Consider the following 22,484-nt stretch of genomic DNA (forward strand, 5'->3'; position numbering starts at 1 on the left):
ACTGCTGTTTTTAGGTAGAAATAAATATGGCGGTGTGGCCGGAGTCGCACCACTTTCAAGCTTCGCGTGATACTTATTATTGTCAATAAATGCTCATCAATATTCCTAGAATATATGTTATTTGGGATCTAATATGTATAAGTGGGATTGTTTAATAATTAGGCACTAGAGGATATTTTTTACACATGCAGCATGCCTGTTTAAATAATTTTGACAATGTCCTATTTAATGGTGTGAAACTACGGCTTCTGTGAAGTCAGTAAGCGCTATAGAGAGCACTATTGAGCTCCTGTTCGGTCGTTTTATTACCCCGCGCGTTTCCACATAATAACATTACTCATAAACATTTTTTATTTCAAAGAACCTTAAAAAAGATCATTCTAACAATTTTTTCAGTTGCCTCCCTAGTCTGCTCTGAGACCGGTGTGCGGCCGCTGTGGCTGTTGTACCTGGCCATCGCGCTCGGCGTCATGTTCCTCGTGATGCTGCTCATCAACTGCTTCCTCTGCACCGCCATGACCTGCTCCTGCGCTAGGACCGACGTAAGTTTTACTGGCTATGTCTCTGCGACATATAACCTTGTAAACTTCTAGCAATGGAAACTGACACATACGTAGATAGTTTATTTAAATGATCATACATACGTAGATAGTTTATTTAAATGATCATAAAGTATACCTATCTACAATATCGTAAAATAAACCTACAATTGTAAGGTGTGTAGGATGTCATTTACATAAATTTTATTCTAAAACAATATCAAATTTATCATAAAACAAGATAATGAAAATGCGCCCTGATTTCCCATTCCTAGATCACATTACAACACTTTGTTAATTTCTGACCAACTTTCCATAATCTAGCCAAAATTCTCAGTATTGCTAATCTTTCTAATAAAATATCTTTGTTACAAAAATATTGTTTTTTTACATTGCTACTTGGATAGCATAAGGATATAAAGAAAATGTACGTATCTAAACATAGTCACAATCAATCAAGTTTCACTTATATATTGAGACACCAGCCAAAATATTTTTACGAACAATCTTTACTTTCTATTTTTTCCTGTTAAACGTGTGGTAATAAATTTGAACAACATTTAACTAACCATTAATTGAAAAACATATTTTACGAATTACTGACATAATATTTTGACCCTAAAAAATATTTATTTATTCCATATTATTATTAGTAACCCATTACAAATACATTAAATCATTACCATCATTAACGATGTATAAAATATTATGTAACAATAATACCATATTATTAGAAATATGTAGATTTCACGTGAGCTAATCTGGTTCCATGGTAGTTGAATAGTGTGTTGTAACTAACCTATCATACAATCATTTTCTGTACTCACAGGTCATAGAGAAGGACCCGTCTGTTGTGGAGGATTATGACCCATACCGCAGTTGGCATGGAAGCCAATACGGCAGTCGATATCCATCATCCACCATACATTCTGCGAGGTAACAAGATACACTTATATACCATGTGTGCACCAAACATGTGATAAGCGTGTGTTCATAATAATATACATAATATATGATATGTTTTATTTATATCTAGTATCTAACATGACTAAGTTATAATTTAACGTACACATTTTTATATCTATCTACATCAAAACTTCATGATTTAATTATTAAGGAAAACCAGTTTTTTTAACGTTTTAAATTATAATTGAATGTATAGTTCGATTACAATAACATTACTGTTATTTTCAGTCCTTAGCGTGTTACGTAAATCTATTCTATTTGAAGTGGCAGGTATATACACGAGGTGTACAACTTAGTCATTCAATAGCTTACTCATATTTAGTTCTAAATGCGAACACGTGGTAATATTTGCGTTCAGACATCATTGTCCAACTGCTGCTCTACCAAAATGCTCGACCAGGAGGATAACAAGCTTATTTGCAATTTACGTTTACAAATTAAAAATGACTAATAACATATTCTATATTTATATGTACAGATCAGTATCGGACAACAGCGACCACTACGCGATAGTCCAGTCGAGACCGGGAAGTCGTCACTCGGGCATGCATCGCAATAGGCATTAAGGTAGGTATTCCGTCCTAACGAATTCCTTCGGTGGGATTTATAATTACTTCTTACTCGTAGATGGTGCAAAGAGTTGACTTGCATTATAAACTAGATTCAAAGCCTATGGATAATCCGCTGGTTTCTTATAGTCATTTTTAGGCATATTTAGAAAAGTGTTTAGAAATTATCAGATGTGAATGAAAATAATGAAATAATAACATACTTGCGTACGAATTCTCCATAAAATATATAGGGTCTGTCTACTTAAACCTTAAAGATTAATAATCTTACCTAACCTAACTATAACCTTAACTGTCATTTTGAGTATTTATGGCCTGTGTGATTTAATATAAAATATTCATATGTGGGATAGTAATAATATTTTGCTTCAAAAGAACTGTTTATTTTAAAATTAATGGAATTTATTTAGTGCCATAAGATGATTTAGCTTCCGCAATATTTTTTATATGTGCACAAACTCACTAACATAATTCAAAGCCTCTCTTTTATTCCAGGGTCCATACGGGTAACATTGTGAAGGACTGAGAACCAGCGATCTATTTTAATGTAAAGATAACTCCGAATTAAATAAGAAAGCATACAAGTATTAAGATTTGTGTGTGACTACAAATAGATATTCGTTTGAATATATAGAAAGAAAACTTATATAACGGAACACGCAAACAAAAACGAAGTACGAATATACTTAAATACGAACATTTTCGATCGCTATACCTGTCTTTAGAAGAATAACTTGTGCCATTTTGTCTTTATATAACTTTTGTCAAAAGTTCTGTGTGATTGTACATAATTTATTTAGTACCCAGTATATACCTGATTGATGCAACGAATCCGTCCAAAATATGTTTAAAACAATATTATTTACCATCTTTATAACTATATTATATTTAAGTACCTATAGGTAATGTATTAGGCTATTTTCACACTAGCAACACAAGTATGTTAAGATACTTTACATTTTCTACATAAAATGATGTAAATAAGTATCTTTCTAAGTATATATAAAACATAAAAATAATAAATTTAAATAAATGAAACGCGACTTGAACGTTAAACTATAAGTACCTATATATTTATACGTTTAATTAAATAAGTTAAAATGAATTATTATTGAGCATGTGCTACTTACCGATATAATATCTATGGTTGGTACATAGTTAAGCTCTGGTGCACGTGTTTATGGATTTAGCTGTAAAATGAATACCACATCATTACTGTGACTTAGTTCGTTAAATAAAATATAGCAGTACTAATTAATTGCTGTAAACGCATAAATAACTGCTATGTATTTCTAATTATATTTTGTGTACTAATCTTTAGTATACTTATAAGTAAATTAATTGTAACTGCTAAGCTAGACCGAGTGCTTTAAATTCTGTATTTAAACTAAAATCATAACTACTTTACTTATAACAATTTCGAAGTAATTTAAAAATGGTATATATTGTTTTCATTTTAGTAGTTATGCAACGCTCAATAACATAATACGTAAAGGGACAATTTTATTAATAACGATGATACGATTTATCGTATATATTTATATAATAAATATCTATGCACATTCGAAAAGTGCTCAAATATACATTTTTCCGTATGTAAAAAGCAGTAGGTATGTGTTTGATAGTCATAGGATAATTACAAATAATGTCTATAGAATATGTTAGCGTAAGTTTAAAACTTATATAGATCTGTAATTCTATTAATGAGTGACTTGGTATACCTACTGAATCAATAAAGTTTTTAACAACACTGGTTGCACTTTTTTACGATAAGTCCCTAACACAGATATTTTTAATATTGGAGTAGCAGACGAGCATGCAGTCCACCTGGTAAGTGGCTACCTATTGCCGTCCATGGACATCTGTAATCAACCCCAGATAGGATTATGTACTCCTACCGGAGATCGGCCACAGATGCGCCGCTACTTCTGAGGACTTAGCTGGAACGCCTCGGAAAAGTATGTCTCCCTTAACACACCCTTTAAATCAGAATACAGCAGCGTTTAAAACTGCTGTTATGAGGCAAAATATTCCTACCGGAATACTAAACTGAAACGCCTCGAAAGAATTTGACATAAATATTGATTAAACTAGATATAATTAAAAACTAATAAGACGACGTAAATATAAATGAGACACACATGGTAGAATGCACATAATTATTTATTTCATGTCTACAGTGTTTGACACTATCATAGATTACAGATAAAAGTTAGATAGGTAGTTACTACAATATTATATTTATAAATATCAAGTAGCAAATAATTGTATTGACTTTAAAAATGTAGTAGTGTATAATTTGTCCTTATTCAATATATGATGGTAGGTTTAAAGTTTAAAAAAACATAATTACAATTGACGATCGAAACACTCACAAGCGCATTTCATCAATTAATAAAAAAAATAGTTATTATATATAGGTGAATACTGAAATATATAGAGCAGTTATCATTTTTTTGCCACCAGAGGCACTACTGTGTTTTTGAGCGATAAAAATTAAAACATCTCTTTTTGCATGTTCTATAAATAGTCAATTGAAATGTTACATTTGGGTTGAAAGTTTCAACAAGTACAAGAACTCCCCTTTTGGTAAGGACCAAAAATTATAACATTTCAATAGACTAAAAGAACGCCGTAAAGAATCACGAAATAAGAAAGGGCATAGAGAGTGTTCCGATAGTCAGTTGAAGAATAAGTCGTGTATGAATAAGTATCATATTACTAGTAGATATACAATTCTAAAAGAGAGAACAGCTTGGTTACAAGTAATACAGAAAAATATGCAAAGTACCAAAATAAATCCTGAAAAACTAAATATTAATATTTGGAAAATGCTATTACGTTTTGAAGTTACATTGATATTAGAACAATATACATAAGTCATAGCCATACCTGATAGATAAAAGTTTATAGCAATATTTTACAAAATGTAATAATCTATCAAAATTATATCAGACGAATTATTTAAAAATAAAATAGATATAAGTAACTTCTATAAATCGGTTATAAATATTAAGCAGCTACAATTTAACTTTGATACACTTGAGATAACTCGTGAAATATTACAGAGGCTGTTTGTGAACACGAATCGACAATCCGATTGGCTTAGTAATCAGAATGTAACATTAGCTGTAGCTTCTTTCCACGAAACCATACGACCACGCGACACGGCAGCTATCGTAAATCCGTTTACACTAAATCCGATAGCCATAGCCTCTCAGGTTAGCTTAAGGCTGTATATACACTGAACATGAACGAATGAACTGAATGAATATTCTATTGGCACATTCGAATCAAGCATGTAGGCTTACTAGTATTTTCGACTACCTTCGCTGGTTAGTTTCTGGCAAATTTTGATTTTTCAATCATATAGAATTGCCTTAATAGCGAAGAAAAAGATCGCGAAGAAATATTTCACGTGTGAGAAATCTTGCAAAATGTTTGTATTTGATTATAGCCTCAATGAAGACACTCCACTTGAATTGACTGGAGTGCATTCCACTCATAAAATCATTCATAAAACTCAATAATGGAACGTAAGTGGATTGTAACCATACATTTATTGGAAGACGAAAAACCTTTAGTGTTACAAAAAAATATTAAGCATTGCAAATATCATTACTGCAACATAACAAGACATTCAAGTGTAGATAAACGAAAAAATTATTTTCGACTAGACAGTTCCATTTCATAGTAATAACATAAAATAAAAAATCTTTCATATACTCTAACAATGTCGCAATAACTGATTACTGTGAACAAAACAACTATTATTATGTTTCTATGGCACTCTTCTCGTGGCAAGCAAAAAGTACTGTATTCAATTACGAACAATCAATATATTTCTTATCAAAATTGGTTATAGCATTAATACACAATATTTAGTTATACCTACATCAAGTTCGTGTAATGATTATGTCTCAGATATCGGGCAATTAATTTTCATCAAAACTAGTTCGACAGAAATAATCGCCGATATATATAGCTATAAAACAAAACAAATAAGAAATACCTATAATATACCTAATAATGTCATAATGATTCTGCAACACGGAATTACGTTCAACCAGATTAAACAACATTTACTTCTTACTGCTATTCATAAAGGATCCTGACATTTGGATTACGGAATACGTTTCCTACATTAAAGTTGACATTAATCAAGCGTTTGCGCGACCTTGATTTGAAAGACTGTTTTACGGCCCTTGCAAATATGATACTTTTAACATCAGCGATTCGTGTTTTAGCAATTGATGATATATCACGTATTGTCGGCTAACTGCATTCCCTCTTGGTATGTAAATTGCACATTTATCGACTGGTGTAATGCTGCATCGCGTATTCGACTGCAGTTGTTGCACCGAATGTTAAAAGTCGCAAATGTAGATTCGGAAAAGCTAAGTCGTCGATCGCCGATGCTAAAAGTAGCATGCATACGGGGACCCTTAATAAATAAATGCTAGGGGCTTTGCTCATGAGGTCTTTACTACTACAAACCTGAGTTTTTGCATGGATTAATTTATTCGATCTCCAAATACGGAATGTTTGCGTTTGCACAAACTTAGGGATGTCAACATTGACATGCAAATTTATTGAATGCAAACGCATACAATGGTACGGAAACAACGTGCAGATACAAGTAAAGAGGTAAGGACCTTCACATATATCGATCTTCGACTCTACCACGCATTGAGTATGATTTCCTCCAAACTTACCATTTAAGGGAAAAGTCCCTCATAATAATTTCAACTTGGAACAGCAGTATTGCGTTTCGATCGGCTAAGTTGAAACACGTCGGCGTGTAGAAAAGTCCTCATGCGCACCGGCCCTTATATTTATTTTTACATAAATAGTAAAGTCGAATTGTTCTACATTTAATACTATCGGTAGTCCAGTTAATGTTTGGCGTTCTTGTCGAGGATGGTGTTGGCGATGCGTTGGTACAGCGAGCGCTTGTAGATGCGCGGCTGGGCGTCCCTCAGGCCGTGCGGGTACAGGCCGAACGGGCTGTAGTCGTCGAACCAAGTTGTTGTTGGCTGAAACATACCATTTATTTATTATTATGCCGCTTTTTAAGCTCACAGACCCACATTAGATAACAATTTGGGGCCTCCATTAATTAGGTAAGACGCCTAATAAACTCGTCATTATTTAATGAAAGCACTCTTATACACTTAGAAACACTTTACACACTACGACAGGGTTTGGATCTTAATCTATCATTGCAGTGAATCAAGATTATAATATTGTTGTGACAAAAGTACTTTACATAAAACTATTGAAGTGAAAGCAACATGATATGATAGGAATTACAAAAATAAGAAAAAACAGAATTTCCTTCATATGTGAGTATCTCCAATATACAATCTTCCGCTACAATAATAAATAATAATCCTCAATTAATTAATGCTTTAATGTAATTGAGTTAAAATATGATTATTCCATAAAACCTTTATCACATCTATCGAATACATATCAGAATTGCTTAAAGCATTCAATATGAAATATAACATATTATGGGAACATTATATTTATCAACAACTAGGTACTCCTAGCAACCTAAATACACTTCACATTATCAAAGCAATATTGGAAATGAAGTACGCCTATGGCCAGATAAAGTAATCGATTGAAACTCTGACGTCAAGCCTTAGTACTGACGTCATCGCGTACCCACGTAAAATATACTGCCTACACGAAGTATGGTGAAGGTAATACACGTGGGTTTCCTTAACGTTAGGTATATTAGTCGAATGTCAAGCTACTTAATATATCAAACGAAATTAATAAAGAGTTTTTATGTGTTACGCTAATCCACATAGTTATTATTATTATAGTAGCGTAGCGTAAAAAATCATTATAAATTCTGATTTCTTTTATCGTAATAGACCATTTAACCGTTTTATTATGCCATGAATTACCAAGAATAAGGCAACGTATAAAAATAGACAATTAATTTATGAACAAGAGTAGTAATTAATTAAAAAAATCCAATCACATATATTGAGATGTCAACGAAACAACAAAAAAGATTTGCCTTAGTCCCTCTGAATCCCTCCCCCTCCCCCTCCAGAAAAGTCACGTGTGATATACAAAATTCCTATTCGGGTTAATATGATAAATTATGCTCGATGGAGTTTCTATTAATATAGCAATAGTGATAATTTAGTACAGTAGAATCCGTTTACTATGACTCCGTATACATTGACCAACCGCTTATTATGACGTAATTACACAACGAAGTTTGGTTTCATATAAAATTCTTTGTAAAAAATCGGATATAATGACTTCCCTTACAGTGACATGTCACTTATTATGACCCTTTGTCGATAAATTATGTCCGGGTTTAATGACCGACATGATGATTTTTTACATATTTTTTACATAGATTCTTTAGTAGCACCGGAACTGTGGAAAGATTATGTTGACATTGATAGCGCTCTCCTCACATCCGAAACACCAACCGATGAATGTTAAGGAACAACTCAAAAGTGATGAGGAAGAGGAAGTCGAAGAAGAACCATTACTTACCGCAGAAGAGGCATGCAGGCTGCAGAATTATTATCACGATTTCAATAGCAATATTGAAAATGATTAACGTGCAATTTTTATTTTGATTTATTATGCTATGTTTTTTCTATTAAAATACATAAGTGCAAAAGAAAGTAGAAAAAAAGCTTTTTTTCACGAAACGCTTTGTATGACGTCCGCTTATTATGACGTGTTTGTCAATTCCCTTCGATGTCTATAAACGGATTCCACTGTATTAGTAGCACTGTATTTTTTTTTCTCGAGGAGGAAACCTTCAAAAGGTACTCGGCGCCGTGGGAGCGTGGGTACTATTTTTACACTATATTTTTTTTATAAATCGTAAATAACAAATAAATCAGGTGCGACTTGCTTAAGCCCTTACCCCGCCACCCTCACGAACAGTATAGTCCACGCCAAACTGCTAGTCCGCTCTGTACCCTTACCATGAGTTTTCAAAACATCCTACAATTTTACGTTACGTTTACTCAATCCATTACTCTATTCCGTTTGCTTCAGTAGACTGAGTAAACGTAACAATAAGTAAGTGCTCAAATCTTTTTGTCTGCCTCACATGTTTACAAAAAAGAGAGACAAAACATAAAGCACCATTTTGTCAATTTAGACATTTAATGTTACGTTACTGACACTATAGTTCTGATACAATCCGCTACGGGCGCTGATTGGAATTTATATGGGCAAATACGTAAACAAATACCAAAACAGTCATATTTGTAAAAACGGAAAAACTCATGGTAAGGGTACTGAATATAGAAACGAGTCGCGTCCAATAGCAAATTATAGATATTAGCGGAACGAAGACAGCGCGGGGCCCCCTCCCGGCACCCGTTCGCTGTCCGCTCTCGCCCACGGGTACATAGCTACGTTAATATGCCCTTACGTTGCTAGTTGTACCGAATATATGTTTGTAGTTGTGCGCAACAACCTCAGAGCGGACTAGCAGTTTTGCACGGACTATAGCCCCTTGGCTTTAGTACCACCGTATAAACATATATACGATACATAAGGATCTACCTTATACTGTGTTCCTACTGAAAAATAATACGTAACGTTAAGCCATCTCTCTCCTCCCCCACGTTAAAAAATCTGATGCGATTTGATCGGAACGTCACCCCTCTAAATACCTCACAAATACCCAACAATAGCAACGTACCTCTAGCTTGAAGTTGAGCACTCTCGCGGCGCGCTGGTGCGGCGGCACGGTCACCACGCGCGCCGCGGGGAAGTAGCCCTCGCGCCGCGCCGTCACCTCGTAGTGGCCCGGCGTCAGCAGCCGGTAGTAGTCGCCGTACACACCTGACACACGGACGATAGCGTTGCAACACATATAAACTGTATTTTTTTTATAATATAAGAGTTGAAGGTTTTTATAATATATGTTTGAAGGTGGTAGAACCCTTTGTGGTTCGACTCCGGCGGCACCACCGCCACACCTATTTCTACCTAATAACAGCAGTGTTAGGCGCTGCTGTGTTCCGGTATGAAGGGTGTGGTAAGGGAGACAGACTTTTCCGAGGCGTTCCAGCTTAGTCCTCAGGGGTAGCGGCGCATCTGTGGCCAACCTCAGGTGGGAATATCTGGGGTTGATTACAGATGTCCATGGGCGGTAGTAGCCACTTACCATCAGGTGGACTGCATACTCGTCTGCTACTTCTATATTATAAAAAAAAAACAAAAGTAGTAGTAGTAATCAACCCCAGATAGGATTAGATACCTACCTGAGGTCGGTCACAGATGCGCCGCTACCCTATGAGGACTGTATGTAAACGTCTCTTACCACACCCTTCAAACCAGAACACAGCAGCGTTTAACACTGCTGTTACGAGGCAGAAATAGATGTGGTGGTGGTGGCGCCGGAGTAGAATCTCAAAGGGTTCTACCACCTTCAAAATACATTACTGCATTGACGGACTAGGGGAAGGGCGGCAGGAGCGGTCCGCGCCGAGTCTCTAGTAATAGAGCGCCTTCAAATGTCTACAGGTTCTCTTGTAGACATTTGTAAAAAGCTTGTAACATTAAATAAACTTCTTGGACTGGGCCTTGATCATTCAACATTTCAGTCCCGGGCCTCTGTTGCCAACCTCAGACAGGAACCCAATCTTATCGGTTGATTACAGATGACATGGGCAAAGTAGCCACTTAACATCCACACACCAAAAACCCTCCTCCCTCCTCTTTCCGCTTTCCGCTTTCCTCATAGAGCAATTGCTATAGATCGCCTAATAACTAAGTCAAACTCCAAAACTGTTTCATGCTAATAAATTGTACGGGGTGATACCTTGCAATCAAATTGTAGGTAATAATTTTGTCAGTACTCTAAGCAGATAACTGATATTATTAAACGAGTTCGTTATATCAGCTAAATGTCATCCGCATATCGATCCACTGCCCCGCCAAGATCAATTACAATCGAAGATAGTTCAAAAGGATACAATTTATATTACTCAACTGTAACGTAAACAGGTAAATATAATACTGTATAGGAATTATAAGTGCAATCGAATTATTCATTTTCAACAATTAAGTTAAAAAATATCTACTAAACTTACTCGCGTTGACAAATATCTACATCATGTCATAAGAAATAACAATATTTCTCAAGTTTTAAAATTAAATGCCATAAATAAAACTGACATGTTTGTGTGTAATTTCAATACAACTCATTTACTATAATTATTACCAAAATTACCTATTATTATTTGTACAATGTTTACTTTATATCTCTCTGTTATTCTTGGAAAACAAGTACCTACTCAACAGGTAAAAAATTGAATAGGATTACCACATAAGATTAAAGAAAAAAGGCAAAATATACTTTCATCCTCCAACGGGGCCCATTTAAAAATATAATACATAGTTAATAAAGTCACAAAATATATATGCTTATATATTTTGTAAAACATCAGGGTCAATGATATTGTATGATAATAACATTAGTCATTATTTATTTATAGGTGTTAGTCAGTGTAAATAAACATAAACTCGATCATTGATTGAAGCATAGACTCGATTGATTAAATATGTGCTTGAAATATACACCATTCTCATAAATAACTTTTTTTATATATAATATAGGAGTAGCAGACGAACAAGCAGTCCACCTGATGGTAAATGCCTACTGCCGCCCATGGACATCTGTAATCAACCCCAGGTAGGATTACATATTCCTACATAAAGTCGGCACAGATGCGCCACTATCCCTAAGAACTAAGCTGGAACGCCAAGGAAAACTATGTCTCCCATACCACACCCTTCAAAGCAGAATACGCCAGCGCTTAACACTGCTGTTATAAGGCAGAAATAGGTGTGGCGGTGGAGCCGCCGGAGTCGAACCACAAAAGGTTCTACCACCTTCAACTTATTATTGTGTTAAGTTGACAAAGGAAAAAAATAATTAAATTATGTGAGTAGGTAAATGGAGACAAAATAACTTGTACGTCTCATTACACACAGAACAAAAGGGCACGCGTAGGCATTTAAAACAATGAGACCATGGAAGGAAACGGTTCATTACTTGCGCCATCGGTAATTGAGCGGAATGCAAACAACCACTAATTCCTACATACGGGGCGGTCACTTGACATTCTATACGTATGTTGATGTGCAAGATGTTCTTATTCGGTTTGTTCGAAGCTGCATATAATAAACCTTGTGAATAATCATATTTAGGTATCTTCTTTATGTTGTATGACTTACTAAACTTTGTTATAATCCGCGCCAAACTGCTAGTCCGCTATGAAGTTATTGCGAGCAGGTGTAGTCATACAATTTACTATGGCGCGATTAATGTCTATATTCCGAGCGGACTAGCAGTTTTACGCGAATTTAACCCTTGAATGGACAATCATATCAAAAGTATCAAAACAGCTCCTTACTACGGTGATAGAAAATAAAAATAATCTCAAAATGAAAGCTAAGATCACGGGAAATTTAATCCAATGCAGTATCTATTTCTATATCGCGTTGATCGTATAACATTCAATATACAAACATGTAATTATCGTAAAATAACTACTACTATACCATCAATACTATATAAGTACTACTATTTACTATCAGTCATAAAAATAACACATCACTTACTAGGATATGGATTTTTTAAGATTATATAAACATTTTTTAGAAATTCTATTAAAGTACATAAAAGGTGGACAGTCAACCTTTTAAGTACTTTAACAGAATTTGGTTCGACACCTGAAGTACCAACACTACCAACCTACACCTATTTCTTGATATAGATAATCTTGCACTTATTCGAGCTGTTGCCGTTTAGCGCTCAGATGTTGATTAAATACGGTTAATTAAAGCTGACCCTGTCCAGATGTATATTTCTAAGGTTTAAATGCAAAACTGACTGTCCTCAACCAAGTCATAACAAAATATTAGTTGTAATTCCAATAAAAGATACCTACACAAACCTCGTATTTTTATATCGTATATCTACATATCACTAACTTTATTATTCGATCGATAACTTTATAATAACAGTAAAGTGGTTTTTAATTTCCGGGATATATTATGTTCGATCTGATAGGTATACAGCTGTTACTGGCATTGGTATCGCAGTGCACAGCGCAGGAAGCACACAATCGACACTCCATAAATATACCTTAGTACGTATTATTTACTCTTCAGTTTCACATGCCTGTTATATAATTCATGGCTATAGCTTTAAATTCACTTTTTATACAACAATATTTTAAATGGGGCGATTTTACTGGGCGTGGATGACTAAAATGAAAGCATAGCTAATAAATGCTTTAAACGTGCCGATCAAAATAAAACTAAAATGTATTAAAAAAAAATGAACATTGAAAAATACCTGCTCACTGATGAACAGAAGAGATTGCGATAAATGTATATGTATTTTATTTTATGAAAATAATATCGTAACATCCTCAACATTTTATTGTTCTAAAATACTTAATGTAAATATTGCAAGAGGGTCGGGACTTCGGTGTACTTCACTCACTTAGAAGTTGGTAAGTGAGTGGTTTCAAGGTGGTAGAACCCTTTGTGGTTCGACTCCGGCGGCAACACCGCTACACCTATTTCTAGTTTCTACCTAATAACAGCAGTGTTAGGCGCTGCTGTGTTCCGGTATGAAGCGAGACAGACCTTTCCGAGGCGTTCCAGCTTAGTCCTCAGGGGTAGCGGCGCATCTGTCGCCGACCTCAGGTAGGAATATCTAATCCTATCTGGGGTTGATTACAGATGTCCATGGGTGGCTGTATCCACTTATCATCACGTGGACTGCATGCTCGTCTGCTACTCTTATATTATAAAAAAAAGTTACGAACTAACATTAAGCCTTAACATAAGACTCCCTATATTCATATTTGCAAATATTTTTAACCTCCTAAATATCGTTACAACTATTGAAAATGTGCGACTTTAGATCATTACTTCAAAACAGACTTATTACACACAGGAAAATACATACATAAAAGTTTCAAATGACTGTTCAATAAATAAAATATTAAAGTTATCTACAAACTACAAAGTTATCAAATGTCATACATATTCATATTTTTCCTTAAAATCATCAAAATTAACGCCCAAACGGGTATTACCAAGAGATAATAAACCACCTCAAACCACTTATTATTTTATGACATCGAAGTAGAAAACGAGTTTGTAGTCCACCTGATATTTAGGGATGACCCGCGTGTCGGAGCCGTCACCAAGCCGGTCTGACGCGCAGAGGGTCCAGGGTTCGATCCCCGGCCAGACAGCAATTTAAATGATGAATTTAGGTTTCTGTTTTTGGGTCTGGGTGTTTGTGTATTTGTCTCTGTGTGCGTCCATGGCACCCACGATACAGGGCATCCTAGTGTGGGGCTGTGACTGGAGAAAGCGTTTAAAAGTGTTTACAAGTGACCACCAGCTCCATATAGGACTGGGCTGCTACCTGAATACGCTCCCAGATGCGTTGCAAATCCTGAGGATTATATGATTGCCTCAAATGTAGAAATAAGTATTCGGTTGAAACCGGCAAACTATACTCATTTCTTTTGATACATACTGAACATACTGCATGGTTAACCATCATGTACAGTATGAATGCAATGTGTGTATGTGCATATGTACAGTGGTGTATATTTTATACACCCTAAAAACCTTAGGCAATAATAAGATGTATATTTATGTATGTACATTGTACGTACACAAACGAACACCGAAAGCAATGACTTAAGAGCTAAAAAATGTATATAGAATTAAAAAAATAATAGGTAAAAAATACATAATATTTTAATGATAAAGATAATAAAGTTGAATCTGTAAATCCCACACCAGAATATTATGACTGATCTTATCTGTTTTATAGTTATTTAATTTAATATAACTGATATTAAACGGAAAGTTAACTGTATCAGGCGTTACTTTGCGGAAATCCATGCTATTAATTTAGGATTAAAACTGCCTCGCAACAATCCGCTACAAATATGTATGATGGTATATATAATTATATTTTTAACTAACTGACCCGGCAAACTTTGTACCGCCTGAAAATCTATTTATCATATATATTCCATATAAAATATAGCCTATTTTACTCGTGGATAATGCAGCTTTCGAACGGTGAAAGAATTTTCAAAATCGGTCCAGTAGTTTTTGAGCCTATTCATTACAACCAAACAAACAAACAAAGCTTTCCTCTTTATAATATTAGTGTAGACAAAAATAAGCGAGCAGGGTGCGACAACGCCAACATTGTACCTACATGCAAAAAAAAACAAAATCAATGCACTGAGAGCTATAATTCCTTTAAAGAATATGAAAATATATATATATAAGGTAAAAAAATAAATGATTATTATATTATTTTAATGATAAAGATAATAAAGTTGAATCTGTAAATCCCACACCAGAATATTATGACTGATCTTATCTGTTTCATAGTCATTAACACGCTTTTATTAGCATGTATGTATATATGTATGCACGTAACAGTAACAGAATTTTTGAACCAGATTTCTATCCACTTTGAACGTTCAGTTTAATTCAAAATTTTGAAAAAATATCAAGAACCGATGACAATACACGATTTTAATAATTTTGTACCATTGTCCTTATCAACATCCTCAGTATTACCGATTTTCGAGGCGAGAGAAAGCGCCTTAGGGAAAGTTCAGGCAAAGTTACTACATTGATTTTTAGTTTGGAAAATATTAATGTTATTTCCCTATAACTCAAATGTACTGAAACATATCTATAATGCCATCTTGTAGAATGATTTTTAGGATTCCGTACTCTAAGGATAAAACGAAACCCTCCGCTGTCTGTTCGTGAGTGACAGGGCTTTATCTCTTAAACCGTAATAGATAGACACTTGATTTTTTTACAGAGGATGCATAATGGGCGCTATAACAACAAATACTAAAAAATATAGTTCAAAAAACTAAAAAACACGCTTTTATGATAAAATCAACTAAAAAGTATAAAATAATTTTCAATCTAGGTATCAATTAAGGAACAGTAAATTGTATAATTGTAAAGTGTGGGGTGCTTTTCGAAAATTGATAAGTGGAGCACTCCACACTTTTTAGATTATTAAACTTACCCGTAGTGACGTCATGCCGGATGGGTCTCGGCACGTTCCCAGTGATGTTGACGACAGATATGATAGCGTCCTGGATGAACCCAGAGTCATCGCTGACGATCCCCTTAATGCCTGTATGCGCCTTCCAGATATACGCCAATAGAGCATCACGATTTCTGAACCACTCCTTCTCCAGCTCGTTTTCAAGCGGATATTTCCGACATCCGAGCTCGAGTGTTATCTCAAAAGCATTTGTAGCCAGGTAGTTGAAGTCTTGCATTCCTAGAAAAGGGCATATAACATACATAAATAAACCATTTAATTAAAGACTAGCTGGCCCGGCAAACTTTGTACCGCCTCAAAATCTATTTATCAAATTTCATATAAAATATAGCCTATGTTACTTGTGGATAATGTAGCTTTCGAATGGTGAAAGAATTTTTAAAATCGGTCCAGTAGTTTTTGAGCCTATTCATTACAATCAAACAAACAAACAAAGTTTTCCTCTTTATAATATTAGTATAGATAAGACAGCAGCAACACCGCACTTGAGCACTATCACAATTTTGTGGCACTACAGTGCAGCTGCTTTTAGTTTTTGTTAGAACAATGCAAAGTCTCATCTCAGACAAATAGATATCTACATGAGGCGTTCTTAATCTTCAATATTAGCAAGTAATTTGTACCTAATCAAATGGTAGAAGTCCTTTCCTACAAATACGAATACATGAACACCCTCTTATCATTCGTATGCAAAAAACTGTTTCAAATTTGAATTTGATCCATATACTGCGATGCCTACTTAACATAAGACAAACTGATCGCATGAAACCGTTCAATCGTTACATAATTACAATGTTTGTCGCTTAGTATTGAATGTAACTCGGACAATAGCGCTCGAATTAGCATTTTCAAACCAGTCCATCTCACGGTTAACAAGATTATCTTAAATGCCACTGTTCAATTTAAACTTGCGTACCTACATTATTCTCCCGGATTTCCTGCTCTTTTGTCCATAAAACAACAAGATCGTTGGACGACCGTCTAGCTAGTAATGAAATGTTCTTACAATTCAACCGCCAAAAATTTGTCATACGATTTAAGCAGTAGGTATATTGGTTTTTGATTTATTATTTTAAATATAGTAAGCCGTTTTAGTGGTTGCACCTCAGTCTCTCAATCAAGAGGTTCGAGGTTCAGCCCCAAGCACGCACCTCTGATTATTTTTAAAGTATGTGTGTATTAGAAAGTAATTATCACTTGCTATAACGGCTACGGAAAACGGTATAAAGAAAGCTACACAAGAAAGAGTTCTTTAAAAAAACGATATAATAATAAAATCAATGATAGGTATATTAAAATTACCAAGAAAGTAATTTTAAATATTTTATTTTAATATTTAAAAGGTAAATTTGATAAATCTATTTGTCTCTGTAGCTTAAACTTAAAGCGTACCTATATAGTTAAGTTGATATACCTACATAGGTTACACTACAGAACAAATTTAATTAATATTGTTGACGTATTTAAGCATCCTGCTATCGTTACATTAACGTCATAAAATATAAATTATTTCTATGACGTCATGTAGTTAGTGATCTAAATAATATACGACGAGACGTAAGAGTGGGCAAACCCATAATTAACGGCAATTTATAAGTAAATGATAAAATGAAACATGTGGGAGTAAAATGTCGGTGACATATGGACGGATGAACAGACAGGACGAAATTATAGGGGTTCCGTTTTTGTCATTTGCCTACGGACCCTAATTGAAAGAAAAACTACAAACTATATGACATCACACCATCACATAGTAACAGAATACTCGCATTTATTATTACATTTTAATCGTATATCTTTATCAATAGTCAGGTCCACTAAACATAAAATGATAGTAAGTGGCTACTGCCGCCCATGGACATCTGTATTCAACCCCAGATAGGATTAGACATTCCTACCTGAGGTCGGCCACAGATGCGCCACTACTCCTGAGAACTAAGCTGGAACGCCTCGGAAAAGTATGTCTCCCTTACCACACCCTTCAAACCAGAACACAGTAGCACTTAACACTGCTGTTATAAAGCAGAATTAGGAGTGGCCGTGGTGCCGTCGGAGTCGAACCACCTTCATGACTAACTGTAGTTTGTTACTCGTATATTATAAAATAGAACGTGTGACGTACCTCCCTTCAGGCTGTACCAGGCAGCGCCGTTGGTGACGCCGCCCTGCTTGCCGAAGTTGAAGGGCGTGGGGTCCGCCGTGTACACGTTGCAGCCGGCGCGGCTCGCAGACGCCATGTCCGCGTGCGCATTGGCGTATGTCATCGCTAGGTCCCTGTTTAAATACGTTATGTATATCAGGAGGAACGATCTTTTCCCGGGGATAAGGGATAAATAAGGGATTCAATCTAAAAGATAGACAGAATAAGCCTGGAAGAAATGCATACAGCAAATCGCAACGATTATACAGACCACACAGTCTGTCTTCACCATTCAGAGGATGTGGACGGATGGTGTTGACATAGCTACGAGATCTGTCCAATTGATAGTGAATGTCTAAGATATTTAAAAGAGATATAACAGAAGACCAAAAGCAGGTCACTGATGAATTTCCTCTTCTAACATGGATATTTAATTAAATTTATATCTACCTGCAAGCTAGAAAACTCTATAGCTTCAGAGTGCTGCTGATATAAGTCAGTAATGTGCAATTTACTAGAAATTTCTACCACCTAAAGAGTTGTTTTAGATAAATTCAAAACAACAGTTATGATATTGGGCATACAATCCATACAACTAGGAAAACCCACTTAAAAATTAATAATACTCATAGAACCTATTATGATATTAAGTGGACAACCAATACAATTAGGAAAATCCACTTAAAAATTGATAATGGGTACTCACAAGAATTGTTACAATAAAGATATTCATACAACCCATGGCAATTAGAAAACCTACTTAAAAATTTATAATACATATAAAAAGTAAATTGAATATTTAAAACGATACATGCTCAATATTGAAAAAGAAAATCACCTGAAAGTATCATCATCAGGGCTGGCGGAGTATTCAGATACAAGTGCTCCACTTCTGCTTTCATCATATGGATAGTTGGCTACCAAGTCACCACCATGCATGGCCGCACTCAACACAAATGGCACCGACATGATCCATCTCATCACAGCCCTAGTTTCCGGTTCCAACTAACAAAATTTGTATGTCATTAAAATGTTCATAGGTATTCTACAATTTTTGTATTAATCTAGGTCCTTATAAATATATTTTTAATGCTATCATACAGATGGATTTTTAAAAGATTGAATAAAGTTGTATTTTTATAATTATTTCAGAAACAAATCTTGAGTATGTAATAAAAATAAAAGCTAGTGCTTAAATTATAGCTACTTTATTTTCATAATCCACATAATTATAAAAGTATTATTACAAATCGGTGTGATGAATAGCACAGTAGAAAAAAACAAGACTGGAATAAGCTCTTCCATAATGTATGCTAATGAATGTATAGTGGTAATAGTACTACTACATAGACTTTTAGTATGTATACCAGTGTGTACATAGATTTTGACTAAAGCTTTGTTATATCACTTAATCTATAATTTAATTTTTAATTATATTCATATGAATTACTTCATGAAATGCATACTATAAAATATATAAGTACTTACCGGTGAGACTAGGCGGGTCAAGTCTCTTAGTAAGTGGTTATTATGACTGATGCCTTGCCGTTCATATTCAAATGTAATCGCATCTAAATCTGGGAAATTTCTATTGAGATCCACTGAGTGGTTATTGGCACGCCCAATAAGGTAATCTTGACCACCCTGTATAAAACAAAATACTGAATTAAAATAAGATGCTAATAAAATTGCCAAAAAAATATGATTATAGAAAACATACCAGCACTGGTATTTTTAAAATTCGAAGTTTTTTTTTAAGATGGAATTGTAAATAATTAAAAAACTTACAGTATCTGTGGACACCTGCCAACCATCAGGGTTCATAGAGGGCAGTAAATGGATCCTCGTGCTGTGTATCAGAGCTCTGATATGACGGTCGTGGTTTAAATATTGCTCGCACAAGTAGTGCGCCAAGCCCAGCAACAACTCCCGCCCGAGCACTTCGTTTCCGTGAATATTACCCACATATTTCACTTCTGGTTTATCTACGGAAAATATTTTTTCTTGCTAATCTTTCGCATATATAGTTTATTTCTTTTAAATAATTAATTGAACCATTTACTTACATGGTTGATGGTTTCCGGGACTATCCGACAATTCTATAACATAGAGAGGCACATTTCTAACAGAAGGTTCAGATAAAGTATAAAATCTTGTAATATTGGGACATCTTTCATTAACTTCTCGCAAAACTAAGGGTAGTTCTTCATTGTTATGATGCTTCCAAACAAATTCCGCTGACGCCGTAAGAAGAAAAGCGATATACAACGAATGATAGGCAGCCATACTCATAAAATATACGAATTACTCTTAAAATATAATTTGTAATCAATTTATCATCGTATTATAATTCGGAACTGCAAACAACGAATACACGTTCACTCACAGAACTCCAACACCCTTTATCGATCGATTTTCCCGCGACAATAATCATGTTTCAGAAATTTAATGTTGGCAGCACTGCTTCGAAAGTTGCCAACATCACTTTTAAAGTACCAATTAATTTATATCATACTATTGAAATTTTTTAATTTATTGTATAGATTCGTGAAAAAAATCCGACACGTGTGAGCGATCTATCAATCTACTGCTTGGGTTTTAGGAATGTAGTTGGGATAGCGATTTTTCGGATTAAAACGCACATCCTTTGCAATAGATTGACAAAAATATTAATTTACTAACTTTAGTACGGCTACACACTATTTTATTTCTTATTTTTTGCAAATATTGAGAGTTTGAGACTTGAGAAGTTATTAAAAGTTAAGTGGGAATTAATGTATTAAATTAAAAGTTTACCTAAAATGTGGGAAACACAATAATACTAGCAATACACAATAAAAATAATGCCAACATTACTTTTGACATTTTGTACAAGTGTTGCCAGTAAGCAATTATTAGTTTTTTTTATTTTATTAAATTGCAACAGCTGTACAATATCTTGTGGGAAGTTACATAATAATTTTAATATTATAAATTATATTTAAGTCATGTGGCAATGACGCAACAAAAATAACAGCTATCCCTCAAATAGTAGTAAGTAATTTAGGAATCGTTCGTTAGATGGCGCTACTCGTACATTAATAAATGCAGAGTTATTAAATACTAAATTTTATTATTTCACGGTGATTACTGTTTACTATGGCTGTTTAATATTACTTTTTATGACATTACTATGCATGCATTATTGCATGCATAATTATAAATGTTTAGTTATAATCTTCAATATAAATAAAATATTGTTATCTATATTATTTATTTATTCAACCTGTATGTTATAGCTTATCTATGGTTATAGCCATATCGTTACATTATTATGTTTAAAAAAAACCGTATATTAGATATATAATGATGATTGTAGGTATATTTATATGAACTTATGAATCTCATGCGCAATCATTTAGTTGACCAACTTTTTGTTGTTTGTTGTTGTTGTTTATTTATTTTTTATTCAATTCAACAAATGAACTTCCGTGTACTTATGCATGCAGACGAAATATTGACGGTATATACTTAAAATGACGTACAATAGAATTTATAAGTACAACCTAATAATATAGATAACTACTCGTATTCCACATCAAAATTTATTTTATGCTTATAGAGAGTAATAAGTTGTACGTATTACGAGAAACTTTTTATTAAGTAGTTTTTGTCATCCATTGTGCCCGCTCTAGGTAGAGTAGAGCACCACGTGGGAAGGGGCGCCAAACTTCGATCACTAATAAGAACGCGCCAAACAATACATTTTAAGTCAGCATAGCAGTGCCAGTGTATTATTAGGGCTACTTATTTTAATTTATTTTTAACGCAATAAATAGTGATATTTTTAATTAGTAAAAGTAAGTAAATTATCGCTGAAAGAATATATCTATCCCGATCGATTTAGGGCCGGTGGGTTCGGTGATCGTCGAGGTTCAATCGACAAATATCGTCCAATTAATTAAACATATATGCAAGAATTGAAGGTTGAATTCATAACGACCTTTTGTCACGTTGTTCGCAGCAAAATAAAAATGCAATAATACGATTTTAATAATTTTAATACGATAGGAGTGAGATTGCACAAGTTCAGCGCTGCCTACCTATAACGATTCTAATCATTCATTATTCAAACG

The 22,484-nt window shown here is 34.4% G+C and overlaps 2 protein-coding genes across 3 annotated transcripts in view; one reads left to right on the top strand and one right to left on the bottom strand.

Annotated features, from left to right (window-relative positions):
- LOC140750650 (uncharacterized) overlaps positions 1–3,824 on the top strand; it is a 29,577-nt gene extending 25,753 nt beyond the window's left edge. Inside the window, exons 9-12 of one of the 2 annotated variants that reach the window (XM_073084319.1) lie at positions 397–542; positions 1,369–1,475; positions 1,984–2,072; positions 2,570–3,824. In XM_073084319.1, the coding sequence (XP_072940420.1) occupies positions 397–542; positions 1,369–1,475; positions 1,984–2,071 (341 nt within the window). In that variant the 3' untranslated portion in view covers position 2,072; positions 2,570–3,824. The remainder of the gene's footprint in view (positions 1–396; positions 543–1,368; positions 1,476–1,983; positions 2,073–2,569) is intronic. The other variant, XM_073084320.1, reaches the window with a different exon arrangement.
- A 395-nt stretch (positions 3,825–4,219) lies between these two features.
- On the bottom strand, positions 4,220–20,804 carry LOC140750641 (carboxypeptidase E). Its single transcript, XM_073084309.1, has 8 exons — positions 20,436–20,804; positions 20,158–20,354; positions 19,858–20,013; positions 19,208–19,374; positions 18,352–18,503; positions 16,188–16,448; positions 9,777–9,919; positions 4,220–7,110 (listed from the first exon to the last, which is right to left on the bottom strand). Exons 1-8 carry the CDS (start codon positions 20,659–20,661, stop codon positions 6,970–6,972), a joined length of 1,443 nt encoding a protein of 480 aa, XP_072940410.1. The 5' UTR covers positions 20,662–20,804; the 3' UTR covers positions 4,220–6,969.
- Positions 20,805–22,484: the final 1,680 nt, after the last annotated feature.

The sequence above is a fragment of the Epargyreus clarus genome, unplaced genomic scaffold (assembly GCF_041222505.1).
Source record: "Epargyreus clarus isolate Ecla_fem2 unplaced genomic scaffold, WU_Ecla_fem_2.2 ptg000021l, whole genome shotgun sequence".
In the NCBI taxonomy this organism is placed as follows: Eukaryota; Metazoa; Arthropoda; class Insecta; order Lepidoptera; family Hesperiidae; genus Epargyreus; species Epargyreus clarus.